General features: G+C 44.4%; 1 protein-coding gene across 2 annotated transcripts in view; it reads left to right on the top strand.

Moving 5' to 3' along the window:
- Window positions 1–3,426: 3,426 nt before the first annotated feature.
- The window catches only part of MVB12B (multivesicular body subunit 12B), a 171,368-nt gene continuing 148,188 nt past the window's right edge, over window positions 3,427–26,606 (top strand). Inside the window, exons 1-2 of one of the 2 annotated variants that reach the window (XR_004228447.1) lie at window positions 3,427–3,706; window positions 8,811–8,933. Coding sequence is in view for 1 of the 2 variants with exons in the window: in XM_031934012.1 (XP_031789872.1) it covers window positions 3,671–3,706; window positions 8,811–8,933 (159 nt within the window). In the remaining variant the exon portion in view is untranslated. The remainder of the gene's footprint in view (window positions 3,707–8,810; window positions 8,934–26,606) is intronic. The other variant, XM_031934012.1, reaches the window with a different exon arrangement.

Here is a 26,606-nt window from a genome sequence, read left to right as displayed (position 1 = left end):
GCCTAAGGTTACGCAGTAAGTCTCAGAGCTGGGATTCAAGCTCAGGTCCCTTGGACTACAAAGGGGTGCACCCCTTCCATTCCTCTGCTCTGCCTGCCATTCCCCCCTTGAAGCTAACAGCATAAGGAGGCCCCATGGAGGTGTGAAGGAAGGGGCGTTGGTTGGAGAAATGTTCAGTTGCAGGCGGGGAAGCATGAACGGAAGGCCTGGGAATCTCTTCCGTTAGACCACTGGGATGCCCCTTCCTGTAGCTCAACATCATTGCTTAGATCTTAGAAACAGCAGAGAAGTGCAGACAGGTTTTTTAGTTCAGTTTGATTGTGTTTTGTTTATTTGTTTTCTTAAGCATTTTATAAGCTTGTTTCAGAGCCCATCTGCTCCTCGCAGTTCCCCGAGCAGTCCCTGTGTGTTCACACCACGGTGCCTTTGTTGAGGCTGTGTCTTCTGCTTGCAAGACTTTCACCACTCCACACACCCCCATCTTTCAGGGAGGCCAGTTCTTTGCTCACCTCTCCCTGCCTGACCAGGCAAAAGGAAGAGTCCCCTCCTTTGCAGTCCCTTTCTCTTGGGATATTTCCCACAGCCCGTGAGCTCCGTGTCTTATTCATTGCTCTATCACCCAGCACTGTGGAGCTTCTCCTTGGCTGTGCGCTCTGCAGTCTAAGTCCCAGCCTGAACCAATTAAATGAGAACCCGAGGATAGGGAATGGGAAAGCTGTGCTTCTACAAGCTCTCCAGGGCATTCTTCCTGCAGCCAGCCTAGACACCCATTGGCCCCTGACAGGCCCACATCCAGCCTGGCTGCACTGAGTTAGATCTAAATCTGGAATCCCCTGGAAGTGCTGCAGTCCCTTCCCCCCTCCTCTGCAAGTGGCTCATCTCTGGGGTCATGGTGTGTGTCTGGCATAGAGGCATCAGTGACCCCAGACCCCGGGCTTTCATTGGAAGGGGTCTGACAGTTTTGCTATTCCCCCACCCCTTTATGTGCCCCTGCCCCTTTATGTGCCCTCACCCCTTTATGTGCCCTCCTTAATCCAGTGAAACTTGGCACTTTTGAGAGGATAGGAATTTTGTTTGTTTATCCTTCCCCATTCATTCATAATCCATTTATTGAGCACCCACTGTGAGGTGGGCATTGTGGTGGACATAACACACCTTTGAGTAACTTATGGTCTGCTAGGGAAAGCGTGTTCTAGCCTTCTGAGAGGCAAGGCTGTGTGTATGTGTACGTGTGCATGAGTGCATGTATGCACATATGTGTGCTAAGACTACATGCTTGGATGATGTCAGGATTCTGAGTGGTGGCACCTGTCTGGCTGGGCAATTGGAGAAGGTTTGAGGGGAATGGAAGATGTGACCCTGTTTGTTTTTTTTTTTTTAAGACAGACTCTCACTCTGTCACCCAGGCTGGAGTGCAGTGGCTCGATCTTGGCTCATTGCAACCTCTGCCTCCCAGGTTCAAGCGATTTTTCTGCCTCAGCCTCCCAAGTAGCTGGGACTACAGGTACGTGCCACCATGCCTGGCTAAGTTTTGTATTTTTAGTAAAGACAGGATTTCACCATATTGGCCAGGCTAGTCTTGAACTCCTGACCTTGTGATCCATCCACCTCGGACTCCCAAGGTGCTGGGAATACAGGCGTGAGCCACTGCATCTGGCTGTGACCCTGATTTTATTTATTTACTTATTTTTTGAGATGGGGTCTAGCTCTGTTACCCAGGCTGGGGTGCAGTGGCACAATCTCAGCTCACTGCAACCTCCTTCTCCTGGGTTCAAGTGATGCTTGTGCCTCACCCTCTTGAGTAGCTGGGATTACAGGCACTCACAACCACACCCAGCTAATTTTTGTATTTTTAGTAGAGACGAGGTTTCACCATGTTGGCCAGGCTGGTCTCAAACTCCTGTCCTCGTGATCTGCCCACCTTGGCCTCTCAAAAGTGCTAGGATTACAGGCATGAGCACCATGCCCATGCATAACCCTGGTTTTAAATGGTGGGGTGGGTGTCTGCAGAGGAGGAACCTGGTGCTCTTGGCTGAACTGTCAAGAGGAAGGAGGGGAAACTGGAGGGCTGATTCTGAGGCTTTTCTCCATGGAAGATTACCTTTAGATTCATTTCATCCATTCATTCATTCTTTTCTCCATGGAAGATTACCTTTAGGTTCATTTCATCTATCCATTCATTCATTCATTCATCAAATACCTGATGAGTACCTGCTCTCTTGTACTTAAATTTTGGACTGTAGACCAGCTGTTTTAGTGTCAGCTGGGAGCTTGTTAGAAATGCATGTTCTTAGACCAGCTCAGGCCTACTGAATCTGTATCTCAGGGGGTGGGGTTCAGGAATGTCTGTTTTCACAACCTCTCCTGGTGATTTCTGCACATGCTAAAGTTGGATAACTCCCACTCCAGAATGTGGACTTTCCATCTCATTATTGTAGCCTCAGTGCTTAGCCAAAGTGGCTCCATACTCATTTGTGGACTCACTGTTCACACGCCACGCCCCCGTAGGGACCGGGAATGTGGGAGGATGCTTCAGGGGGAAGATGGCAAGGTCAGCCGAATTTGAAGTATTCCTGAGCCATGTGGGCAAAGACACCAGACAGACACCTCTGAGTCTAAGGAGAAAAGCCTGGCTTGGAGGTATTTTGGAAGTCATTAGCATATGGGTAGAATGATTAGATGACCAAATGTATGAAAAAATAATTCTCAAGACCCATGTGAAAGTCCGAGAGGGGTGTGGTGGCCTGGCTGGCCTGAAGACAGGTATTCTGATGATTCTGGCAGGGGCCCCCATTTGCCTGGCACTGAGATGATATTAGTGTTTTTACTCTGTGAGCACTGCGCCCCTCAGGGCAAGCTGTGACTCCTATCACCAAACACTCAGGAACCATTGCTTTTGGGGCCCTGGGGATGGTTTCATTTGTAGGCATCTGCCTTCTGTTAGGGTCCTTTTTTTCCCTTCTCTACAGGGGACAATATGACACTATCCAGCAAGACCTGGGGAGTGGACATGGACTACCCTCATTTGCAGTAATCATGGGCAAGCAGGTGGTACCCACAGTGTACTAGAGAATGCCCTACCCTCGAGCGATGTTCCCTGGTTTGCGCAGAGTCAGGCCTGTGAGGGGCAGGGCTTTGGCCAGGACAGTGCTATAGAACTTGATCCTGGATTTATTTTTGGAAAGTGAATCCTGGAACCTACCATTGCACCTTAAGGGTTGCAGCAATCTGAACCCTAGTCCTGCCTCATGTGGTTTATGCAAAATCTATGTTTGGTGATCAAATGGTTAATAGAAATCTAAGCATAGGGCAGATTGAATAGACATGTGCATACACTGGATTCTTCTGTTGCAGGGAAGAGGAAGTGCTCACAATTGTTAGTTCCCTAGCTGGAAAATTATTTGCGATCTAGGAGAGCTTAGAAAAATATTTACCTTAGTTGCCCAACAACTTAGCAGTCCTTTTAGCAGCCAGTGACTTGTTGCCACCTGACTATGTCCAGCAGCATTTGTCAGAGTGATTTGACGCTGACTGGTCAACAGGTAATCTGTCTAAAGTTCAGAAGGTGTCAGGATGCCATCCTGAAGCTCCACAGTGACAGCCTCTCAAGTCTGTGCACTGTCCCCCACAGGTGACCCCAAAGCCAGCTGCCCATTTAACTGGGCACGGCATGGACACTGGCCCCAGCTCTCAGCCTTCTGAGGAGGTAGGTCTCTGCACCTTTCTGTAAGGAGGTGGTTGGGTTTGTGTGTGTGGTGTGCATTGGTGAGGCCTGGCCACAGGTTCCCTCCTTGGGGACAGGCAGTCGCTTGCCTGTCCTTCTGACCCTTGCTTGCAATTTGCCAGCAGAAAGGTGTCAGTAATCCTGGGGCACCAGAGGTGGGCATGGATTCTTACAGACCATTGCTGCCGCTGGGAGACAGGCAAAGACCCTCTCTATGAAGGCCAGAGCAGCAGCTTTTACTGGGGGACAACCCATTTCCAGCAGCCACCTGCTCTTGCGGCGTTTCCCACGGCGAATGAAATATTTATTCTTTTCCCTTCCTCAGCCCTGGAAGCTGGTAGATGTGAGCAGGCAGTTTTTGTCTTTGGTGCCCTTGACTTTGGATTTCAAGCAAGCTGATCACAAGTTTGCCCTTCTGTAGGGATGCAATTAAGCCACGGTTTTTGTCATTTCAATTACAGTAGCCCAATTTAGCCTGCCCCCCTTTAATACTTTGAAATTACTCTCCTCAAAAGTTGTATGCCAGTCATGCCTTCAGCCCTGACCAGCAGCGCTCGCTGGCGCCACTTCTGAGCCGGCCTCACCACGGCAGGAGGCCGAGATGGCGGGAGGCTGGAACGTGGGCCCACTGCCCACAGCACCTCCTTTGAAGGCAGCGCCCCCTGCCCCCTGCAGTTGTTGCTCCCTGAAAGCACTTTAAACTCCTCAGCCCACACCCCGCCGGCTGGAAGGGCCTCAGTGGAGAGAGGTCTGAGCTTTGTTAGTTGCGTTTTGATTTCAGTACAGGAGTTGATAAAACGAGATAAACCCCAGGCTCAGGAGGGCCGTGGAAATTAAACAGAGATGATATCAAAGTTCCCCTGAGTTTTCAGCTGTGATACAGTAGCTCAGTTTTCTCCCAGACTGGGGCCGGGAGGCACGCCTTTGATTCCGAAACAATGTTCAGCATCAGTTAAGCCCAGCACTGCTGACTTTCAGGGATTAAGCACACTGTTGTAGTAATTCTTTGATCAGCTACAAGGGAGCAGTGTGCCGTCTGTATGAAGGGTCTTTATAGTTAAAGTTCATTTCTCCGTGAACCTGGGATGACAGTCTTGTGCTAGGTGCTGCAATGCCGGGAGCTGGGGCCTCCCCAAGCGCTATCTGCAGCACTGCAGGCGGAAGCTGGAAGCAAACTTGCGCCTGGCTTTGTTGTGTGGTTTGTATGGTGCTCTCCGTGTATGGCATGGTGGAAAAAATCCTCTTGGCTTAGAAAACACTTCACCTTAACCCTCCCCAGCTTTCCCATTCAGTACACATGTGGGCACATGTGCATACGTGTATGTATATGTGCGCGCACACACACACACACACGCTACTCTCCTGCCTTGCAGAGGAAGCCTCTCAGGAGCAGACAACACTGCCTGAACCGAGGCTCTGCAGTCCCCAGCCTTGGAAATGATCTTGCAGAGGCTGTATGCCTGCTCAGGGGAGAGGTCAGAATGGAACCGTCTGGGACCTTCGAGGTGAAAGTAAGAGGACCTGCTCAAGGTCCAGTTTGAGTCCCTGGCATCCCACCACCTTTATTCCTTACCCAGCATGTATCGAGAATAGACTTAGATTGGCCCAATCCTATAGTTCTGCAAAATCTCAACATTTGTCTTGTCATCCAAAACACTGGGTCAACTTTGGAGGTTCCCTATAGAGACCTTCCTTGCAGCCACAGCTGGGATGGCACAAGTTTCCCCATCTTGCTTCCCCCTCCTCCCGATTGGCCCTGCAACTTCCAGTTGGATATGGAGCCCCTGTGGGCTGTTGATCCTGCTCCCACTGTGCCATAGATCAACCTATTCCCTCCTGTGCAGTGCTCGGATCTCCCTCATTAGGCCTAAATTTACCTCCATCCTACACAAACATGGCCTTAGCTCATTTTTATTGTTGTAAATTATTTATGAGGGGAATGTTGAATCTTGAAACTGAGGTGCGAGGAAAATTAATCCCATGCTACTTTTATCCTTCTGTACTTTTTCCCCCTTGCTTGACTTATTGAGCTGTGGCTAGAGAAAGAAAAGCTTTGGCATTTTAAAATATAATTAGTGTTGAAACTGCTTTCTCAATTGGATGCCTTTCTGCCTAGTACAATGATAAACAGACCAGACCCAGGGAGGAAGACCAGCCGTGCCACTCCTGGGAGGTGACCCAGCCACCTACCAGGTTTGATGTGAGCTTCAACTGGGAAGGAGCCTGAGAAAGCTTCTTGAGAGCTGCAAAGCACTGTCCAAATGCTACAGACCTGTTAGTGTGTTTTGTGGGCAGTTTGGACTGAGATACAGATGGATGCTGGATGAGGAGCTGTTGATACAACCTGGGGTTGTTGCAAGTAGGCCTCAGGATTTGATGTGAGAGGGCCCGCATGAATGGCCTCCTCGAGTCCTCAGCCGCGGGGCCATCCTTCCTGGCTTGAGGCTCCGCGGCCTGGGAAACGTGGAGCACTAGTTAATAAATGGCCTTTTGTTAGGAAGGCCAATTGAAGTGCCGGTAGAGACGCCTTTAAGAGTAATTTGCAGTCAGAAAATATGTAATTCAGGTCAAGCGGCTTTGAATGATGGCCCCTGCCATGGATATCTTGGGCGTTTCTCATTAAAAGCTGCCTTGGTTGGTGATGGCGCTTCCTCCATGAGTCGGCCGCAGCGCGCGCGGCCCGGAGCCATTTGTCCATATTTCACAAAGGCCGCCTTCGTCCGGGGCACAGCAGCTGGGGGGAAGGAGAGAGAACTGCGGGCGTTGAAGATGCTCTGCTAGCAGCTCTGCGAGCAGCTCTGCGGGGCTCTTTGGCAAGCCAGGCCCACCTCCTTTGTCTGCCTCAGCCGGGGGCCGTCCGCAGCCATCTTTGAACCTTCTCCTGGGCCGCCGCAGGGCATTGTGGGAGCAGCATGGCTTCTTCCAGGGCCTGGTGACCCTCCCTCCTGCTGTTGAGAGCGGGCTCCAGGCAGAGGGCCATTGTCATCATCGTACCGGGGAGGTACGATGTGACCAGGGGTTGTGGCAATGAATCCACCAGCAAATAAGATATTGCTTATTCATGTTTACCCCACTTCCCTCTCTCCTCATTTTTCTTTGTCCCTTTCTTTTCTCTCTCTCTGATAGTAGAGTCCATACTATCTTAAAAAAAAAAAAAAAAAAAAAACTTACCTCACATGTTCTTTATTAAATTCACAGCGTGATATTTTAGCACTGGCAGAATTCGTACATTCTGTTAATGAGTTGTTAATTGCAAAGCATTCTTGGTAACCAACAGCAGGTACCAATATTTTGCAAACTGCAGCAATGTTATTTTCATGTTACCAATACTACGGGATTTTTCAAGTACTGAGCCCTTTTGATCAGTGCCTGCTCTGGATCTGCAGGTGCAGATATTTAATTCTAAACCTTTATTGGGGACATGCATGTGTATTCATTCAATAAATATTTACTTAATGCCTACTGTGTGCAGGAAGCACTAAGCCCTGTGTTTTATGCAGATAAACCTGCCTGGTATATGAAACTTGAAAATAGAAAATGATACAGTGATGCAGTGTGATACCCCCTGCCCTGGCTGTTTAGAAGCTTATTTTCAGAAGAATTAGGTAAAGCATAACTTTGTTAAGCTTTTGTTGTAAACAGAAGAGGAGACTGCAGCTGTGCCAGGCACTTCCTAGCCTTGATTGAGGACTCAGCTCCATTGCACTGACAAGTCTGTTTCCGGAGCTTTTTGTGGGTTCCACTGACTTCATGGGAGACTTGCATACGGCATTTTGATTGTTCCTATTTAGGAGGCTGCAGTCATTTTTAATGGCCTCTGCCTTTTCTAATTCTAGGCTAGAAGCAAGAATATTCCTCCTGCCTGCTTAGTGAGGTAGGGTGTTTGGTTTGTGTTAGAAGCAGTAACCAGCCTTGAGAGATCTGGCAGACCTACAGCCAGTGGAGTTTAATTGCTGCAGAAGGAGGTGGAATTTGACTTGCTCTTTTTCCCTGCTTGTCATTTTAAAAGTACTTAGGTTCATTTACATATGGTGTTGTCTCTCTTATTTGCTTTCTGGTGCACTGCCACTCCAGCTGCCCAGACCCAGTGCTCTCTATATTCTACCTGTCTTCTCTGTTCACATCAAGAGGCAGTCAGCAGCAGAATAATAATTCCATTTTCCCTCCCTTTCTCTCAAAGTGCCCAGCAAGAATTATGATCATTGTTACTATTTGGCTTTGAGTAAGTGCCCACGTGACCCGAGGGTAAAACACAACAAAGGGATCTGCCAGTCCCCTAGGGAGTGATGCCTATCACATTTCTGACCAGTTACCTGGACTTGTATGTCCCACACCCCACCAGTCTTAATGTGCTTTTTTGAGCGCCTACTGTGTACCAGGGACCTCTCCAGACCTTTCGTTTACATCTACTCTCTTTGACTCTCTTGGTCCTCACAGCAGCTCTGCAAGGGTCAGTATCATGACCTCATTTTATAGCTGAGAAAATGAAGGGTCCATGAGGTTAAATTGCTTACTCAAAGTCACCAGCTAGTCAGTCATGGAGCCGGGAGTCCAACACCATTCCTTCACCCAAGCCCAGAACTCTTATTTCTATGTTTACAACATTCTTTGCTTCTTTGCAAAGCTGTGCCTGCTGAAGGCCTAACCTTGGCTGTGGGTTTGGAAGTCTAGGCCTCCATAGGAGAGATCGCAAGGGAGAGAGAGGAAAGGTGTTGTTAGGCTTAGCCATGTCTGACGTGTCTTCAGAGCAGGTGCTGGTATGTGTTCAGAAATCAAGCAGCTGGGTGGCGGAGTTAAGAATGATGTGCTCTTGGGTTTGAGTAAAACTTACCTCCTGAGAGTAGAGACAAGCTCTCATGTTAGCTCAGTGTTCAAAGCTAACTTGAGGAGAGTGGGGACCAGAGGTGATTTGAATTCTTGACCTAGGGAAAGGGTCACATAGGGTCAGGACTCATTCAAATAGTTCAGGTATGTGAACCTCAGGGTATTTGCCCCAAGATTCTGGTTCTGTCTGTTTGAGACTTTATATTATTCACGTAAATGCTATGTTTGAATTTTGTGCTTTCTTTTTCCTTTGCTGAACCAGGACCAGTCCACCATGCCTGAAGTCAAAGACCTCTCAGAAGCCTTGCCAGAAACGTCAATGGATCCCATCACAGGAGTCGGGGTGGTGGCTTCTCGGAACCGAGCCCCGACAGGCTATGACGTAGTAAGTCAAGATACTAGTTTGTACATTTTGCTCACTGATTCTACAAGTATTTATCTCCTGTGTCCAAGACCCTCTGACCCTTGCGTGTAAGATGTGCTTTTTCCCTCTAGGAACTTAATCAAGGGAGGATCTAGAGAGCATCCTGGTTTGGGCGTTAGAAGACCTGAGCCCATCTGGGCCATTTCCTGGCCTTGACCACCTCTATGATGGTCATTTTCACCTTCAGTAAGATTAAGGAGTTAGATTCATTGATTTTCAACTTCTGGTTGTGACATTTCATGAAAAGGATCCAGAATCTATGAACGACTCCTGGTGGTTTTCATGTATTGTCATGCATGTGTAAATATTGTAAAGGCATTGTCCTACATCTGTGGTCCTACATCTGTGTGGCTTTTTACAGTTTAAAACATTTCCTACCTGTGAACTCATTTAGCTCTCATGGGCTTTTGGAAGGCTGGGAGGGCAAGTAGCTGTATCGCCTCTTTGCTGATTAGGAGAACCCAAGATCTGAGAAATGAAGTAACAGAGTCCCGGTCTTTGGATACGGTGAATCATCAGGACCAGACTCCCTCCAAGTCCAGCGCTGTGGCTGAGCACACCACCACAATTTATTGGAGAACTTTCGTTGCTTTTCCGCAGACATCTGTGCAGGTGTTCAGTAGTCCTGATGATTGGAACTGGTTATTTTGTTGTTTCAGTAGGTAACTTCTGCTTCAATTGTAAAATTCTGATTACAAAGTACAGAGGAACGTTACGAGGGTTTAATTAACAGTGGATATTTTCATGTGTTCTGAGACTCTAAGGTGGTCTTAGGTTTACTTTCCTCACTTTGTGACGTTTTGTGCTTATTCACTGAAAATGTGCACCAAGAATACATAAGAGTGAAAGAACACGAATCTCATTAGCCAACACTGAAAACCTCCCACAGCAATTAGAATAGTGTCTGATGTCCTCCAGTGAGGAGGATACGATGCCTGGCCCAGCAGAAGATGCCCCAAGGCAGCGTTTCCCAACTTCGGCACTGTTGACATTTTGGGCAAGACAATCAGATAATTCTTTGTGCTATCCTGTGCTTCATAGGATGTTAAGCAGCATTCCTGGCCTCTCCTTAGTGAATACCAGTAGCACCTGTCCCTCCTCCCCCAGTGGTGACAACCCAGAATGTCTCCAGACATAGCCAGATGTCTCCAGGAGCAGGGGCTGGCTGGGCAGAATCAGCCCCCTTTGAGAACTGCAGTGGTCAAGGCAGATCTGTACTGGGTCAGCCAGTGCTGGGTCCTGGGTAAGGAAGGAGGAGCCTGTCCAAATGCTACACATCCCTTTCCACCTGTTTGAAAGCTCATAAACATTTTAAAAGTGAAAAAGTGAAGGAATCTTTTCTGACAAACATTTGAGTCTTACCTGCTGCTTGACTTCAAAGCATGATTTGAATGTATAACTTTCCATAAAATAGAATCATCAGGTATGGCTTTGTGCCACGAAACTCTGGGGGAAGCTAATAAAAATGTTCCTGATTTGAGAAGCCAAAGTGTCTTTTGATGAATTAGGGAAGAAGCAGCAAGTCATGAATCAAGGCAGGGACTGGGAGTTCCTACTGTGGGAGAGGACGGGCTCAGGGGTCACTCTCCTAGGAGGGCTCGCAGGGAGCTTGAGCCCAGGGCAGGGGTCTCCCCATCTTTCCATGTCCTCTTTTGTTGATCTGTATCTTTAGCATTCTGTTTGTACCTTTAGGGTCATCCTGCTTGCTTGGCTAGTGGGTGGCAGATGGCCTTTGATAGTTTGGTTTTCTGGAAGTCTTGGTAAGTCTGACAGGAGCAGAATCTATCCCTATCATTTTCTCCTAACATCTAGCTCAGGGCAGAAGAGCGCAGTGTCAAATGAGTAAAATTAATAAGCACATTTCATGATTGTGCTGTGCCGTGCATTTTAGTGGGAGGTGAGCAGGGCAAGGGGCTTGAGCTCATCCGCCCGGTAATTACCCAGCTCTGCACGGCCGAGGTAGAGACTGCTCGGGCTCCCTCTGAAAGCCCTAACAGGGAGAGAGGTGGGAGTCCCCTCTTGGTGCTGGCCTCTGGACTGTGTGCAGACAAGCGTCTCGTTCCCCAGAGGTCTGGCCCCAAGTTCAAGGAAGGCGGGGAGGGCATGGTGAGAAGAGAGACTTCTCATTCCTTTTATCTGGAGTTTCATATTAAGTCAACATCCAAACCAAAGTGCAAGGCGCTCTGTGGTGGCTAGGCTGCAGAGATGCTTAGACAGAACTCCAGCAGATGAGGAAGCCCTGCTGCGGATTGGGCCAAGACCTCTCTGTCTGTTGTAGCTGCTGTAGGATTATTTCTCCCTGCACACAGAGCCCGTTAAGTACTGCTACCATGTAGCCCTGCGAGTTAGGCACCAGATGGACTGGTGACCCTGAGTAGCACAACTGCTTTAAAATGAGTTTAGGCCCCATCGCTGCTCGAGGTAAAAGGTGCCAAATGTTCATTTATAAAAATTTAATTCAATAACTTCCCTTCTCTCTGGGTCAGGGGAGCCTTCTTAGGCTAGGGGGCTGGGGATTATAATGTAAACTTCTCAATTTATTGTTCTGATGTCTGCAGTCCTCTCTGAAAGAGCCTCCCTTTTCTGTTCTGCACCCACACTATCTGGGAGTGACTGGTGCTTCTCTCCCCTTGCAGTCAGAGTTGGGGTGAGTCTCGTGCGTCTTTGTGATGCCACGTGCCCGGAGTAGTGACTATATGTCATAGATGACTAGTGTTTGCCAAAGATAGTGCATGCGGTTTTATCCTGTGTGGATGGTCAGTTTTCAAAGAATTGTAATGCTGTAAGAAGCACTTCGTGCTACAATGCCTGTATGCAGAATGTAACCTTTGATTTATAAGCCACTCTGGGATGTTGCAGTGTCTGCGGGGCATTAAGCTAGACATTACTGAGAATCATTGTTGGGTGTGTTTCCAACAATATACATTTTACCTTTCACCCACATTCCTTTGCCTTTCTAAGTAAATGCTTATGGCCAGGCGTGGTGGCTCATGCCTGTAATCCCTGCACTTTGGGAGGCCGAGGTGAGCAGATCACTTGAGGTCAGGAGTTCAAGACCAGTCTGGCGAACCTGGTGAAACCCCATCTCTACTAAAAATACAAAAAAATTAGCTGGGCATGGTGGTACGTGCCTGTAATCCCAGCTACTCATGAGACTGAGGCAGGACAGTCGACTGAACCCAGAAGGCGGAGGTTGCAGTGAGCCAAGATTGCGCCACTGCGCTCCAGCCCGGGCAATAGAGTGAGACTCTGTCTCTACATAAATAAATAAATGAATAAATAAATGCCTACAACTCAGAGACTGAAGCTGCAACACTATATTTATGAGATGACTCTTTCTCCATAAAGGACATGTATTCCTTTCCTTGAAAATATACTTTTCTTGGTTAAAAAAAAAAAAAAGAAAGTTAGCAACATAGAGAAAGTGAGACAAATCAAACACTCCAGAACATTTTAATTTTACATTGTTTATCTGTCCACCCCATTTTTTGAGTACCTACTATGTGCCAGCTATGAGCTGGGGAAACAGCGATGAGCAAAACACACACAGCTCTGCCTTCATGAAGCACGCAGTCTGGAGAGGAAGACAGGCAATGATGGTTGTAAATAAATAAAAGATGAAATTGGGGGTAAGTGCTTTGAAGGGAAGTCCTTATAGATGATTTATCTTTCAGATCTAGCTTTCCAGATAATTCTGACAGCATGAACCCCTTGCATCCTACTTCTAAAAATCACGGATCATTCCCTTCCTTCCATACCTGGAAGCCTGCTAGGTGTTGGACCCTTTCCCAGGAGACCACCTCGAAGATGCTCACCGTTCTTCAGCGCCAGCTTTCTCACCTGCCACCACATGGCTCCTTTTTAGTTGGTGACATCTGCAAGGTTGTCCCATGGCTGGGTTCAGCTCCCTGCCCACCTGGCAGGTGCTGCTCTGGACTTTTTGGCCTGTGCAGGGGTTGGACGCTGCTCTCCCTGCGTCTCCCCCTCCTCTGTGACCCTCCATGGTGTCTTAGTCCATTTGTGCTGCTATAACACAATCCCTAAGACTGAGTAGTTTATAAAGAGCAGGATTTATTTCTTACAGGTCTGGAGGCTGGGAAATCTAAGGTGAAGGGCCTGAATCTGGCAAGGGCCTCATTGCTGCATCATCCCATGGTAGAAGGCGGAGGGGCAAGAAAGGGAGAGTGAGCAGGAGGGGACCACACACATCCTTTAATCAGGAACCCACTCCCGGGATAAGACTGTTAATCTACTCGTGAGGACAGAACCCTCAGGACCTAATCACTTCTTACAGGTCCCATCTCTCAACACTGTTGCATGGGGGATAAAGTCTCTAGCACGTAAACACTGGGGGCACATTGAAAACGTAGCACATGGCTTCCCATAGAACAGCTGAGACCAAACTTACTTTTATTGAGAACTTTCTGGGACTTTGGGGGATAATGGGAGTGAGATATTAAAACTCAGAGGATCTTGACAGCTGTGGTGGGGGTCCAGGTCCATGCTCAGACCTCTTCCTAGCCAGCCCTCTGTGTTTTGCTGTTGGCTGACTTCATCTTGCCTACCTCAGAAACGCGTTGCGAGCTGCCAGGCTAAACTACATCCTGGTCTCAGAGAGACTAGGAGATATTTTATTCTTTTTCCTCACTCCAATTTAAGACCTCCTCCATTCTCTTCTTGAGAAATCCCACCCAACACACAGGAGTCTTTCCTGGCAAAGTAACCCTGAAGTGACAGATCAACCTCAGGCTCCGTGACTCTTTCTGAAAGTCCAGGTAAGGGATTCCCAAGCTTTAGTGGGCCTCAGTCCCCTGGAGGGCCCCGCATCAGAGTTCCTGCCTGAAGGTGCTTTCCACCCTCGGGCATATCTCGAAGAGCAAAGGCCTGATGATAATAAGCATAGGTTTCAATGGCAGGCAAGGAGCCACTCCCCAGGAGGTCTCTCTGATAACCACATATAGGATAAAAATCCAAATTCTTTGATTTGGCTTTCATGATTTCAGTGTATCTGACAGTTTCACTTCCTTCTACTCATCCTTTCTCCAGCCCCATTGAACGGCTCACTTTCTCACATCCAGAATAAGCAGGAACTTTGTACCATTGTACCTTTAAACCTTCTTCATATTTCTGAAATGCCTGTACCCAGCCCCCCAACTTTTAAATAAAATTTTTCTCATCCTTAAAACCCAGGTTACATAGCCCCTTAGTGAAACTTTTTCTGACCGTTGCTCATTCATTTATTTGCTCATTGATTTCACAAATGTTTATTGGCCACTTAGCTATTGTCCAAGGCACTGGAAATCCAGTATTCTGAGAAGGCCGGGCTCCATCAAGTGAGAGGTGAGAGACGAGGATGGGCAAGTGGGTGAGACCAGATCATAGCCGCTAAGGAGTTTGCTATTATTCTGAGGGTGGTGGGAGTGATTGGGAGATTTTAAGAAAAAACAGGCTCTTAGCCAGATTCGTGTTTTCCGAAGATCACTTGGTTGGTACGGAAAACAGTCTGGGGGAGGATAAGCAGTGAGGCAGGTGGGCGTGTATGGAGGCTGTGAATTTGTGCAGAGTGAGAGCTAGAGCCTGTGCCAGGCTATTGACAGTGGACATGTGAAGCGGTACATGGATCCTGGGGCTGTGGGAACTTGGGACATGGGAACCCAAATACGTATATTCTTTGATGGCAAGAATGGGTTGAATGTTGGGAGTCGGGGGAGTGGGGAGGAAAGGGAAGGATGAGAGTGCCACAGGGTGTCTTGCTGGCCATGGGTAGATGCTGGTGTTCTCTGCTGGGACAGGAATGGAGATAGCCAGGTCGGGTGGAGGCAGGAGGGAGACTCTTGGGTCAGTTTTGAACACCTTGAGTTTGAGCTGCTTGTATGACTCTAGCGGAGCCCTAGGACCGAAGGTCTGGAGAAGGGTCTGGGCACCATCCTCATATAGCAAGGACTGTGGGCATAACTGGGCTTGTCTAGGGAGGGTTGTGGGACTAGAAGAGAGGTTGTGCCATTTCAGACTCCACTGCCATGGAGGGTCACTGGTGAATGATGGGCAGAGGAGGAGGCAGTCAAAAAGGGACTAAGCCTGAGCATCCAGAGAGGTAGGTGGAAAATTAAAGAAAACTAAGAGGAAAAGTGTATTTCTGTAAGTGTGGTGAGTAATTTTCAAAGTTGCCAAAGTGAAAGGAGCCTGAAGGGTGTCCATTGGGTTTAATGCAAGGAGATGGTTGTGAACTTGGTGGCAAGCTCAGAAGCAAGGATAGAGTGGACCTGCAAGGTAAGTGGGAGGTGCCAAGTAGAGGTTGAGAGTGCAGATGACGTTTGAAGAGGAGAGGCCAGGGCATAGCGGGAGCTAGAGGATGCCATGACCCCAGGAGCGTTTTCTCCCTTTGTTAAAGGTAGGAAGTGTTCAGTGTGTCTAGTTGCTGATAAGAAGGAACCAACAGAAAGGGAGGGGTGTAGACATAGGAGAGGGACTGGCTGATGAAGCAGGGCCCATGAGGGGGCAGAGGAGTTGAGATCCAGAGCCCAGTCAGAGAGGGGCACCGGGTCATGTTTCTTTAGCCTTTGCCCCGTCCTGCCCCTGCGTGCTGGGAAGCCAGCCTTGGGCTCGGCCTGTGCGGACAGCACATGGGCCAGCTGCCCTGAAAGTCTCTACTTCCCCTTTTTTGCTGCTCCCCCCTCCCCCTATGTCTCTTTCTCTCAACACTATTTCTGAAACTAATTAGACAAAAGAACCTTTTTTAAAAAACAACTGGACCTTTATAATTTATATATGCCCAAAATGTAATAGGAATTTTCTGAATAATTGGAGTTTCAAATGCTCGAACGCAAATGTGAGGGACTATGGGGATCCTAGGAGAAGTCAGCTTCTCTGTGGGCCAGTGGGCTGGGTATAGGGAACATAGGGAGGGATAAGTTTAAAATCTCAAACCTCCAAACGAGGTCCTATTCTTTTACTTACTAAAGTAAGAGAAGGAAGAAGAATCTCAATGGTGATACAAGTTCAAACAAGCTTGCATTTTTATATAGTGCTCAAGGAATTTTTAAAAATCACATTATGAAAAGCATGTGAAGATGGAAACTATATCTTGTTAAAAACATATGGCAGATATCAAGTGAAAATGTGGGACATTGGCATATCCCGTCTGAGCACAGCTGTCACATGGATTTTCAGAAAGCCAAAGCTGTGGTGGGGGGCTTTTCAGGGGGCAGGAAAATTGCCCTCTTTCCCCATGGGCTGGAGGACAGCGGCAGCCCAAAGCCTCAGGCAGTTGCCCCTCCTGGAACTCTGCCTCCATGAAGCGAATGAGGAAACAAGGGCGGCAGCTTGTTCTCGCTGTCCTGGCTTCCTGAGCACAGAGCTTTGCTATCGTGGGGCTACTAACTGCAGAAATAACCACAGACTTTGAGTCCTGCCACACAGATTGGTTTATGTTCAGAACCAGAGCTTGTTTTGATAAAAGGCACCAGGTGTTCCTCCTTTTTGTTTTGTTAGAAAATACATTAAGCTGAGATTTACTGAAAATACAGAAGGTGGTTTTGTAACTAGCCCTGGGCCTTTGTTCCCTGTGGCCTGGATTAGCAAACCTCTTTTAAGGTCCTTCCCTCCACGTTCCCCTTTGTCCTGCCACACCCTGGCCCCAAGGGAGCAGAGCTGCGGTCTGAGAGGATGCACGTGGCACACTTAGCACAGTGCTTGGCATCCAGGAGGTGTGCAGGAGGCAAACATCAGCTGTCGTTAGGTGATCCCATTAGAAATAGTGGCCTAAAGCACCTGGTTGCAGAGGAGCTGGTCTTTTCTTCTAGGCTTCCCTTCCCTGCCAACCGTGAATTTTTTGTTTTGACCCAAAGTTCCCACTAATGACTTGTTCCGTAGTTGATTCATTTGGAAAGTGGTAGGGAACAGGCAGTGTTCTGGTACTTCCTTCTGTTCCTAATTCCCTATTTAAAAAGCCTCCTAACAATGAAACACCAATTAATTGGATTGATGAAAAAAGATGAGGCGCTTGCTTTAATTTTTCTTTTTTTTTTGAGTTAAACTTTTTATTTTGAGAGAATGGTAGACTCACATGCGGGTGTAAGAAGTACTAGAGAGAGATCCTGTTTACCCCGAGTGGTAACATCTTGCAGACTAGTACAATGCCACAACCACGATACTAACATTAATACAGTCAAGATACAGAACATTTGTTTTAAAATGTACCCAGGTTTTTGTTTTTATTCAGATATGATGTGGCCAATAAATTAGGAGAGGATCGCCACTGGAAAGATTATTACTCACAGTTCCCAGGAGGAGCAGACAGGCCACACCCTGTAGGGCCACCTGGGAAAGTGCAGGTGGGGAAGTGCTGGTGGGGAAGTGCGGGGTGTGTCAGGAAGCACAGGGAGCCAGGGAGAAACGAGCCAGGAAGGGCAGTGTCAAGCAGGGTGAGAACACTTAGAACTGATTAAGTTTGAATAATTTTGGCAGGTTCTGGGGTACATGGGTGAGTCCCTCTATGTCAGGTACCTGTCCCTGGGGAATCGTGTCCTGGACTGCAAGAGCCCATGAAAGCAGGCAGATGGAGATAAGAACTCAGCATTGGTTGCTCTGCATATCCAAGGTATGCACACGAGCAAGTCATTCACCTGGGAGGGGCAGTCCCTCCCTGCTTCTGCAAGGCCTCAGGATATCAAAGCATCATAAAATATAGAAAAAACTTGCCATAATACAATTTCTATCACCATAAGGATCTTCCATGTTGGCCTTTTATAGCTATACTCACTTCCCTTCTACTACCACCTTCTTCTTCACCCTTGATAGCCACTAATCTGTTCTCCATTTCTATAATTCTGGCATTTCAAGAATCTTATATAAATGGAATTATATAGTATGTCACCTTTTGGAATTGGCTTAAAAAAAAAAACTCAGCATAATTCTCCTGAGATTCATGCAGAGAGTCTATTGTGTGGGTTAATGGTTTATTTCTTTTTACTGATAAATAGTATTCCATGGTATGGATATCCCACAATTTGTTTGATCATTTACCCATTTAAGGACATCTTGGTTGTTTTCATTCTGGCGCTATTATGAATAAAGTTGCTATACTCACATGAAGGTTTTTGTGTGCCTGTATTTTTATTCCTCTGGGATAAATATCCAGGAATGCCTTTGCTAGGTCATGTGGTAGTTGCACGTTTTGTTTTTAAACAAAATGTTAAACTACTTTTTTGGGTAGCTGTAATGAATACATAGAGGATCCAGTTTCTCTCCATCTTTTCCAGCATTTGTTATTGTCAATATTTTTTTTGTTTTAGTCATTCTGACGGGTGTGTAGTGATAATTCATTTGGTTTCACATTGAATTTCCCTAGTGGTTAATGAATGATGTTGAACATCTTTTCATGTGCTTATTTGCCATCTGTATGTCTTCGATGAATATTTCTTCATGCCTTTTACTCATCTTCTAATTGGATTGTTTGGTTTTTTGCTGTTGAGTTTTAAGAGTTCTTTGTGTATTCTAGCTATGAGTCCTTTGTTGGATATGTGGTTTCTAAATATTTTCTCCTAGTCTTTACTTGCCTTTTCATCTTAACAGGGCCTTTCACAGAGCAAATGTTTTTAATTTTGGTGAAGTCCAATTTATTGCTTTTTCTGTCTGTGAATCATGCTTTGGTGTCAAGTCTAAGAACTCTCTGCCTAGCTCTAGATCCTGAAGATATCTCCTGTTTTCTCCTACAACTTTTATAGTTTTACATCAACACTTAAGTCTGTGATACATTTTTTTCCTTAATTTTTGTATAAGATGTGAACTGAGTTCAAAGTTCCTTCTCCCCTCTTTGAAAGAGTAATTGCTCTAGCATTTTTTGTTGAAAAGGCAATCTTTCCTTTTGAATTGCTTTTGAACCTTTCTCAAAAATCAGCTGAGCTTATTGTGTGGTTTTCTACTTTCATTCTATGTGTCCATCCCTCTGCCAATACCACCCAATAGTGATTACTGCAGCTGTATGGTAAGTCTTGAAATTGGATACTGTATTAGTCCATTTTCTTTTGTTTATAACAGATATGTGAAACTGGATAATTTATAAATAAATAAAATTTATGTCTTACAGTTCTGGAGGCTGGGAAGTCCAAGTTCAAGAGGCACATCTGGTGAGGGCCTTCTTGCTTGGTGAAGATTCAGCAGAGTCCCAAGACAGTGCAGGTCATCTCGTGGCAAGGAGGCTGAGGGTACTAACATGCTAGCTCAGATCCCATCCTCTTTTTATAAAGCCACCAGTTCCACTCCCATGATAACCAATCAATCCATTAATCTGATGAATGAGCCCTCATGATCCAATCACCTCTTAAAGGCCCCCCTTTTCAATACTGCTACAATGGGGATTAAGTATCAGCAGGATTTTTTGAGGATACATTGAAACCATAGCAGGTAGAATGATTCCTTCTACTTTATTCTCCTTTTCCAAAATGATTTTAGCTATTCCAGTTATTTGTCCATATAAATCTTAAAATAATGTTGCCTATATTTACAAAAAACTTATTGGAGTTTTAATGGGAATTAATGTTAAATCTGCACATCAATTTGAGGAGAATTCACATCCCCACTATGTTGAGTATTCCAATTCATGAACATAGTATGTCTCTTCATTAATTAGTTCTTCTTTCATTTCTTTCACCAGCATTTTGTAGTTTTCAGCAAACAAGCTCTATAATGTTTTAGTAGATTTAAGCCTAAATACTTATTTTTAGATTTTGAGCAATTATAAATGGAATTGTACTTTTAATTTTGATGTTCACATGTTCATTGCTGTTATATAGAAATTCAGTTAATTTTTATAGGTTTATCTTACATCCGATGACCTTGCTGCACTCATTATTAGTTCTAGGTTTTGAGTTTTTTTTTTTTTTAATTCCTTATGATTTTCCACCTGTACAACAATCTCATCCTTTTTTCTTTCACACCTGTATGCTTTTTTTTTTTCTTGCCTTATTGCAAAGGGTGGAACATCTAGCACTATGTTACCTGTGAGAGAGTAGACCTTGCCTTGTTGCTGATCATAGGTGGAAAACATTCAGTCTTTCACTTTTTTTTTTTTTTTTTGAGACTGAGTCTTGCTCTGCTGCCTAAACTGGAGTGAGTGGTGTGATCTCAGCTCACTGCAACCTTCACTTTCTGGGTTCAAGCAGTTCTGCCTCAGCCCCCAAAGTAGCTGGGATTACAGGCATGCACCACCATGCCCAGCTAATTTTTGTATTTTTAGTAGAGATGGGATTTCACCATGTTGGCCAGGCTGTTCTGAAAGTTCTGACCTTGTGATCCACCTGCCTCGGCCTCCCAAAGTGCTGAGATTACAGGCTTGAGCCACTGTCCCTGGCCCCAGTCTTTCACTCTTAAGTATAATATTAGCTGAAGGTTTTTTGGTAGGTACTGTTTATCAAGTTAAGGGAGTTCCTTTCCATTCCTGTTTTTCTGAGGGTTTTTATCATGAATAGGTGTTGGATTTTGTCAGATGCCTTTCCTGCATCAATTGATATGATCGTGTGATTTTTTTTTTTCCTTTAGCTTGTTAACATGGTGGAGTAAATTGGTTGGTTTTTGAATATTAAACCAGCCTTTCATCCCTGGAATAAATTTCACTTGGTGATGGTATATAATTGTTTTTATTTATTGCTGAATTCTCTTTGATAATAGATTGTTAAGAATTTTTTTCTGGCTGTTACAGATGTCTGAAAAAGAAAGAAAAAAATGTTGTGTTTGTGTTTATGAGGGATATTGATCTGTAGTTTTCTTTTTGTATACTGTCTTTGTCTGGCTTGGTAATACCAGATTCATAAAATGAACTGGAAAGTGTTCCCTCCTCTTCTGTTTTCTGGAAGAGACTGTGTGGAATTAGTATTAATTATTTTTTAGATGTTTAGATGTGGAAGTCTGGGATCCTTACTCTGGCCTTGTTGGCATGGGTGGGTGTGGGGCCACAGTATTTTATGTGACGTTTGGCTGGAGTAGAGCAATTATTGCCTAAACGTTTTCTCTCTTGCTAGGCTGCCCCCTGACTAGAGAAAGCAGGCTTTTGTTGTTTTTGTTTTTTGGTTTGTGTTTATTGCTGTTTCTGGGTTGCTGATTTCTTTAGCTTCAAGTCTGGGATATATGAGGCAGAAAGAAAACCACGGAACTCACCACCATGTTGTTCCCTGGGTCATGAGATCCCTAGCTGGTCAGACATATTCTTTCACCTTTCAGAGTCTTCTTGTGTTTGTTTGGTATAATTTCCAGGGTTTTTTAGTTGTACTTACTGGGAAGTTTAGGGAAAAGTTTACTTACTCCATATTCCTGGAAGTGGAAGTACTGGCTTGCTTTAATTTTATGTTAGTCCAGAGTTAGCCAAAGAACCTGTTTATTTCTAAGCCTTTCATAAATCTTTCCAAAACATTTAGGTTTCAACCTTAATATTATATATATAGGCAGGAAGTATGCTATTGTGTGCTTGTAAAATACTTGCTAGTTACTCCTTAAAGTCTGTAAGACTCAAAAGGCTTTAGGGCCTTCTTTCTCAATTTTCATGGTCCAGATTTATAGTATTAAAAGGCTGTTTGCATGAGGGATGATGCAAATTAGGAGGAGGAGACATGGCTGGAGATGAGGATTGTGGCTGGTAGCTTTATTGAAAGGTAGAGACCACTGAAGAAAAGAAAGAGTCCATGAGATGTCTCCAAGCAGGGGAGACAAGACTGGAAGGAAAGATCTGTTCTGGTTCTTGAAGTAGGCAGACATCCAGGGGATCTGTCAACTTGCTTCTGTCATTCATTTGTTCATGTCTTTGTAAAGTATTGTTTCGTTTTAATAGCACAAGTATTATACTGTATAAATATACTCTCATTGTAAAAGATTCAAGCAATAAAGCCCTGTCCCCTTCTCTTTCCCAGAGGTAATTATCGTTAACAGTTTGGTCTGTATCCCTCCAGTCCTTTTCCCACAAACCTGCAAATACCTATTTATAGAGAGAGGCCCTATAGTTTGGTGGTGACCTTGGTTAAGTTACTTTACCTCTTAGTGCCTCAGTTGTCTTGTCTCAAAAGTGAGGATTAATACTAGGACTTTCCTCATAGAATTGTGTTGAGGATTAAATTAGCTAATGTTTGTGATGTATTTAACAGTGACTGGCAGTAGCATGAGTGTTGTGGCTGTTACTTAGTGTTATTATTATGTATTGTTATGCAGTACATAATATGCCTTTTCTTTTTCCCTTAACTATATATGTAAGAAGTCTTTCCATGTCATGACGTGCCACTCAGCCTCTATTCTTCTACTGGTATGTTTCCCTACTGTAGAGTAACTTAGGAACCACTGTGCTGCTGATAAAAATTTAGATTTTTCTTTTTGGTCTGTGAAAAGCAATACTGATGATGAGTATTCCTATTCATATATCTCTGGGTGTGTGCTGGTGGATCAAAGGATGTGTGCATTTTAAATTTTAGTAGTTACTATACCAGATAGCTTTTCAAAAATGCTTTACCAATTTATATATACTCCCAGTAAACAGTATACCCAAATAACTATTTACCCTTGTCCATACCATTACCCTTTATTGTCAGTCTTTTCATTACTTTTCAAAACTGGAAGCTCATTTTGTGAATGTGCAGTTCTGTGATTAGCAATAAGGCTGAGCATCTTTTCATGTTTCTTGGCTATTTGCATTTGACTATCGGTTTCCAGTTTTTGTAGTTGGCTCATGTGGCTGGCTTTCTCTTCCTGGTTTCTAGGCTTCCCTCATATATTCTGTGTATGGATTCTTTGCCTGTTGTATATGTTACAGATATTTTTCTCTCAGACTGTCAATCTTTCAACTTTGTTCATAGTATCACATTTTGTTGATACGTTTGTTCCTCTTATCAAAGTTTTGTTTTGATGTCATCATATCTGTCAATCTTTTTCTTTCTTTCTTTATGATTGTTATTATTTGTTTGGTCTTAATTCTTTAAAAAGACCAGTCTAGATGCTAAAACTAGGAGGTGATATTTTTATGAGAAACAGTATATTTACAGAGTCTCAGAGTATCTTCCACAAAATACTTATTAATTACAAAGGAATAAAAGTGGGGAAACCAAGCAGATACCACTGTAAGCGAGTGATTCAAGTTAACATTACCAGTAATGAGACAAGTAGATGTCATGTGCCTGCTGATATGCTACACTGAAAAGGACACAGCATATAAATGACCATATGGATATGAAAACACATATATACACACATGCATAGAAATTCAGTGTATACATATATAAACACAGAGAAAGAGGGGAAGCAAATATAGTAATGTTAACATTTTAGGGAATCTGGGGACAGGGTATATAGGCATTCTTTGAATTATTTTTGTAGCTGATCTTGAAATCTGAAATTATTTTTACATAGAAAGTTAAAAAAATTAGAAACAAAAAAGCCTGCCTACCCCAGGATAATAGAAATATCATCTATTTTCAGCTAATATACCATCTATTTTATTGATTTGGCTTTGTAAACATCAGAGTTTTATTTTGGAGTGCAGTGTAAAGTGGAGTCTAACTTTTTTTTTTCCAATTGTGTAGCCATTTTCCGAACACTGTCCTCTCCCTGTAGTTTTGATGAGCTGCAGCTGTCATATGCTAGGTCTTTGCATATACCTAGATTTCTGCTTTACACTGATGAGAATGCTCGTTTCCTCTCCCACAGATGAAAGCCACAGCAGCTTCTTTTTGCTTAATATAGGGCCTTTATGCAGGGAATACAAGACATGGGGGAAACAGAAATAAACTTTATTACCACCTCCTTCTGACCCCTGATGACCCCAAGCCAGACCCCAGCTAGCAGGTGAGGGGCTGACCCTGGAAGCCCTATCCTAGGGGGTCTGCAGAAATGCTGGGTGGGCTTTGCCCTTCAGGCTGGGATGTGAGGCCCATGTGCATAGAGGTTGTAGTAGATATAACAGCAGCTACACTGCAGCAGGCCAGGGCCGGGGCATCAACAATACTCCGGTTAGGTCAAATCATACCACTAACAGTAAATCATGCTCTTAGCATTCAACGCTACTTTTCTGCTTAAATTTAAAGTGCTGCGTTATGAGGACATTGTAACATCCTGCTTATAGCTTAAGGCCTGCAGGCTTCAAATGATCTAGGAAGCAGCCTGCTGACCGCAGGAAGAAATTTTGTTGTAGGGTGGCGTTTGCTTGGGCCCCAAAGAGAGGGATTTTCCAGACTGTTTTTAGGCCGTATTCTCTTTAATTAATCAATTTAACCTATTCTTCCACAATAGCTCACTGTTTCAGTGATCGCAGGTTTATAGCATCATTTTGAAGTTAGCAAATTGTTGATTTTCTAAAAACTGAGGTAAAGTTGCCCGTAACGTAAAATTAACCATTTTAAAGTGAACAATTTAGTGGCATTTAGTACATTCATAATGTGGAACAAACACCACCTCTATCTGGTTCCAAAACATTTTTATCACCGCAAAAGGAAATCCTGTACCCATTAAGTTGTTCCTCATTCTCCCTTCCCTGCCATCCTCTGGCAACCACCAATCTGTGTTCTGTCTCTACGGGTTTGCCTGTTCTGGATATTCCATATAAATGGAATCATATAATACGTGACCTTTTTTGTTTGGCTTCTTTCACTTCGGATCATGTTTTCAAGGTTTTTGTAGTATGTTTTAATGTCTGCTAGAACTATTTCCTTTCTCCTACTCTTTTTCAAAAATGTTTTGGTTACTACCACATATTATTTTTTCTAAAATAACTTTAGATTCAACTTGTCAAATTGCACAAAATACTATGTTTTGATCCTCAGTGCAATTGCAATGAGTTAATAAGTTGATTTGAAGGGAATCAACATATTTGCAATACTGAGTTTTCCTATCTGGGAACATGATTTGAATACTTAGGTCTTGTTTTAGTCCTTTTTAGTGAACTTTTAAAGCATCCCATAGATGTTTTGTCATTTCTGTTATTGTATGTACGTGTTTGGTTTCTGTTGTGCATAGATTCTTTTTTTATAGCTTTATAATTGACATACAATAGACTGCATATACTTAGAGTGTATGATTTGATGAGTTTTGGCCTATGTAGGTAAACGCCTGGGAAACCATCATTACGGTTAAGATAATGAACATGCCCATCACCCCTAAAATGTTCCTCCTACCCTTTTACAATGCATCCCTGATTTAGCTTGGGTATTTGTCACCCCGAATCTCATGTTGAAATGTAATCCCCCCATGGTAGAAGTAGGGCCTGGTGGGAGGTGATTGGATCACTAGGGCAGATTTCTCATGAATGGCTTAGCATTCCCCTCGGGTGCTGTCCTTTCAAGAGAGAGCTCTGGAGAGACCTGGTCATTAAAAGTGTGTGGCACCTGCGTTCATTCTCTCATTCTTGCGCCTGCTCTGGCCATGTCACATGCTTGCTCCCCCTTCACCTTCCTCCATAAGTAAAAGCTCCCTAAGGCCCCCCAGAAGCCAGGCAGATGCCTGTGCCATGCCTGTATAGCCTGCAGAACCATGAGCCAGTTAAACCTCTTGTCTTTATAAATTACCTGGTTTCAGGTATTCCCTGAGACTAGCAGTGCAAGAATGGCCTAATACAAGCCCTCATTCCCCCAACCCCATTTCTGGGGAACCGTTGGTCTACTTATTTTCTGTCACTGTAGTCTAGGTTGCATTTTCTAGAATTTTATGTAAGTTCTTTACTTTGTCTGGCTGTTTTCTCTCAGAATAATTATCTTGAGATTCATTCATATCGTTGAGTATGTCCATAGTCCTTGTTTGTTTGTTTAATGAGTAGTGCTCTGTTGTACACCTGGATGACAGTTTACCTGTTGAGGGTCATTTGGCTTGTTTCCAGTTTGGGCTATTAAAGTAAAGCTGCTGTGAACATGCATATGCAAGTCTGTGTGTGGACATATGCATTCATTTCCTATGGAAAAATACCTAGGAGTGGAAGGGTTGGATTACACAGTAGATGTATGTTTAACTTTTAAAGAAACTGCCAAATTATTTTCCAAGTGGTTATATCATTTTGTATCCCAGCAGCTGAGCATTAGAGTCTCAGTTCTTCCACATCCTTGTCAACACTTTAAATAGTCATTCTTTCAATTTTAGCCATTGTAGTGGGTGTGTATTTGTTTATGATTTTAGTTTGCATTTCTCTAACAAGTAATGATTTTGAGCTTTTTTTGCCATTAGTATGACTTCTTTGGTGAAGCATCTGTTAAAATTTTTTACCTGCTTTTCATTGGGTTGTCTTATTCCGTTGAAAGGGTTCTTTGTATATTTTAAGTACAATTCCTTTGTTGGATATGTATGAACTATTTTCTCCCAGTCTGTAGCTTGCCTTTTCATTTTCATTTTCTTTTTTTTTTTTTTTTATTATACTTTAAGTTCTAGGGTACATGTGCATAACGTGCAGGTTTGTTACATATGTATACATGTGCCATGTTGGTGTGCTGCACCCATCAACTCGTCAGCACCCATCAATTCATCATTTATATCAGGTATAACTCCCCAATGCAATCCCTCCCCCCTCCCCCCTCCCCATGATAGGCCCCAGTGTGTGATGTTCCCCTTCCCGAGTCCAAGTGAGCTCATTGTTCAGTTCCCACCTATGAGTGAGAACATGCGGTGTTTGGTTTTCTCTTC

This window comes from Piliocolobus tephrosceles, chromosome 14, assembly GCF_002776525.5.
Source record: "Piliocolobus tephrosceles isolate RC106 chromosome 14, ASM277652v3, whole genome shotgun sequence".
Taxonomy (NCBI): domain Eukaryota; kingdom Metazoa; phylum Chordata; class Mammalia; order Primates; family Cercopithecidae; genus Piliocolobus; species Piliocolobus tephrosceles.
The sequence above is the reverse complement of the archived record's forward strand: the minus strand, read 5'-3'. Positions and strand labels throughout refer to the sequence as shown.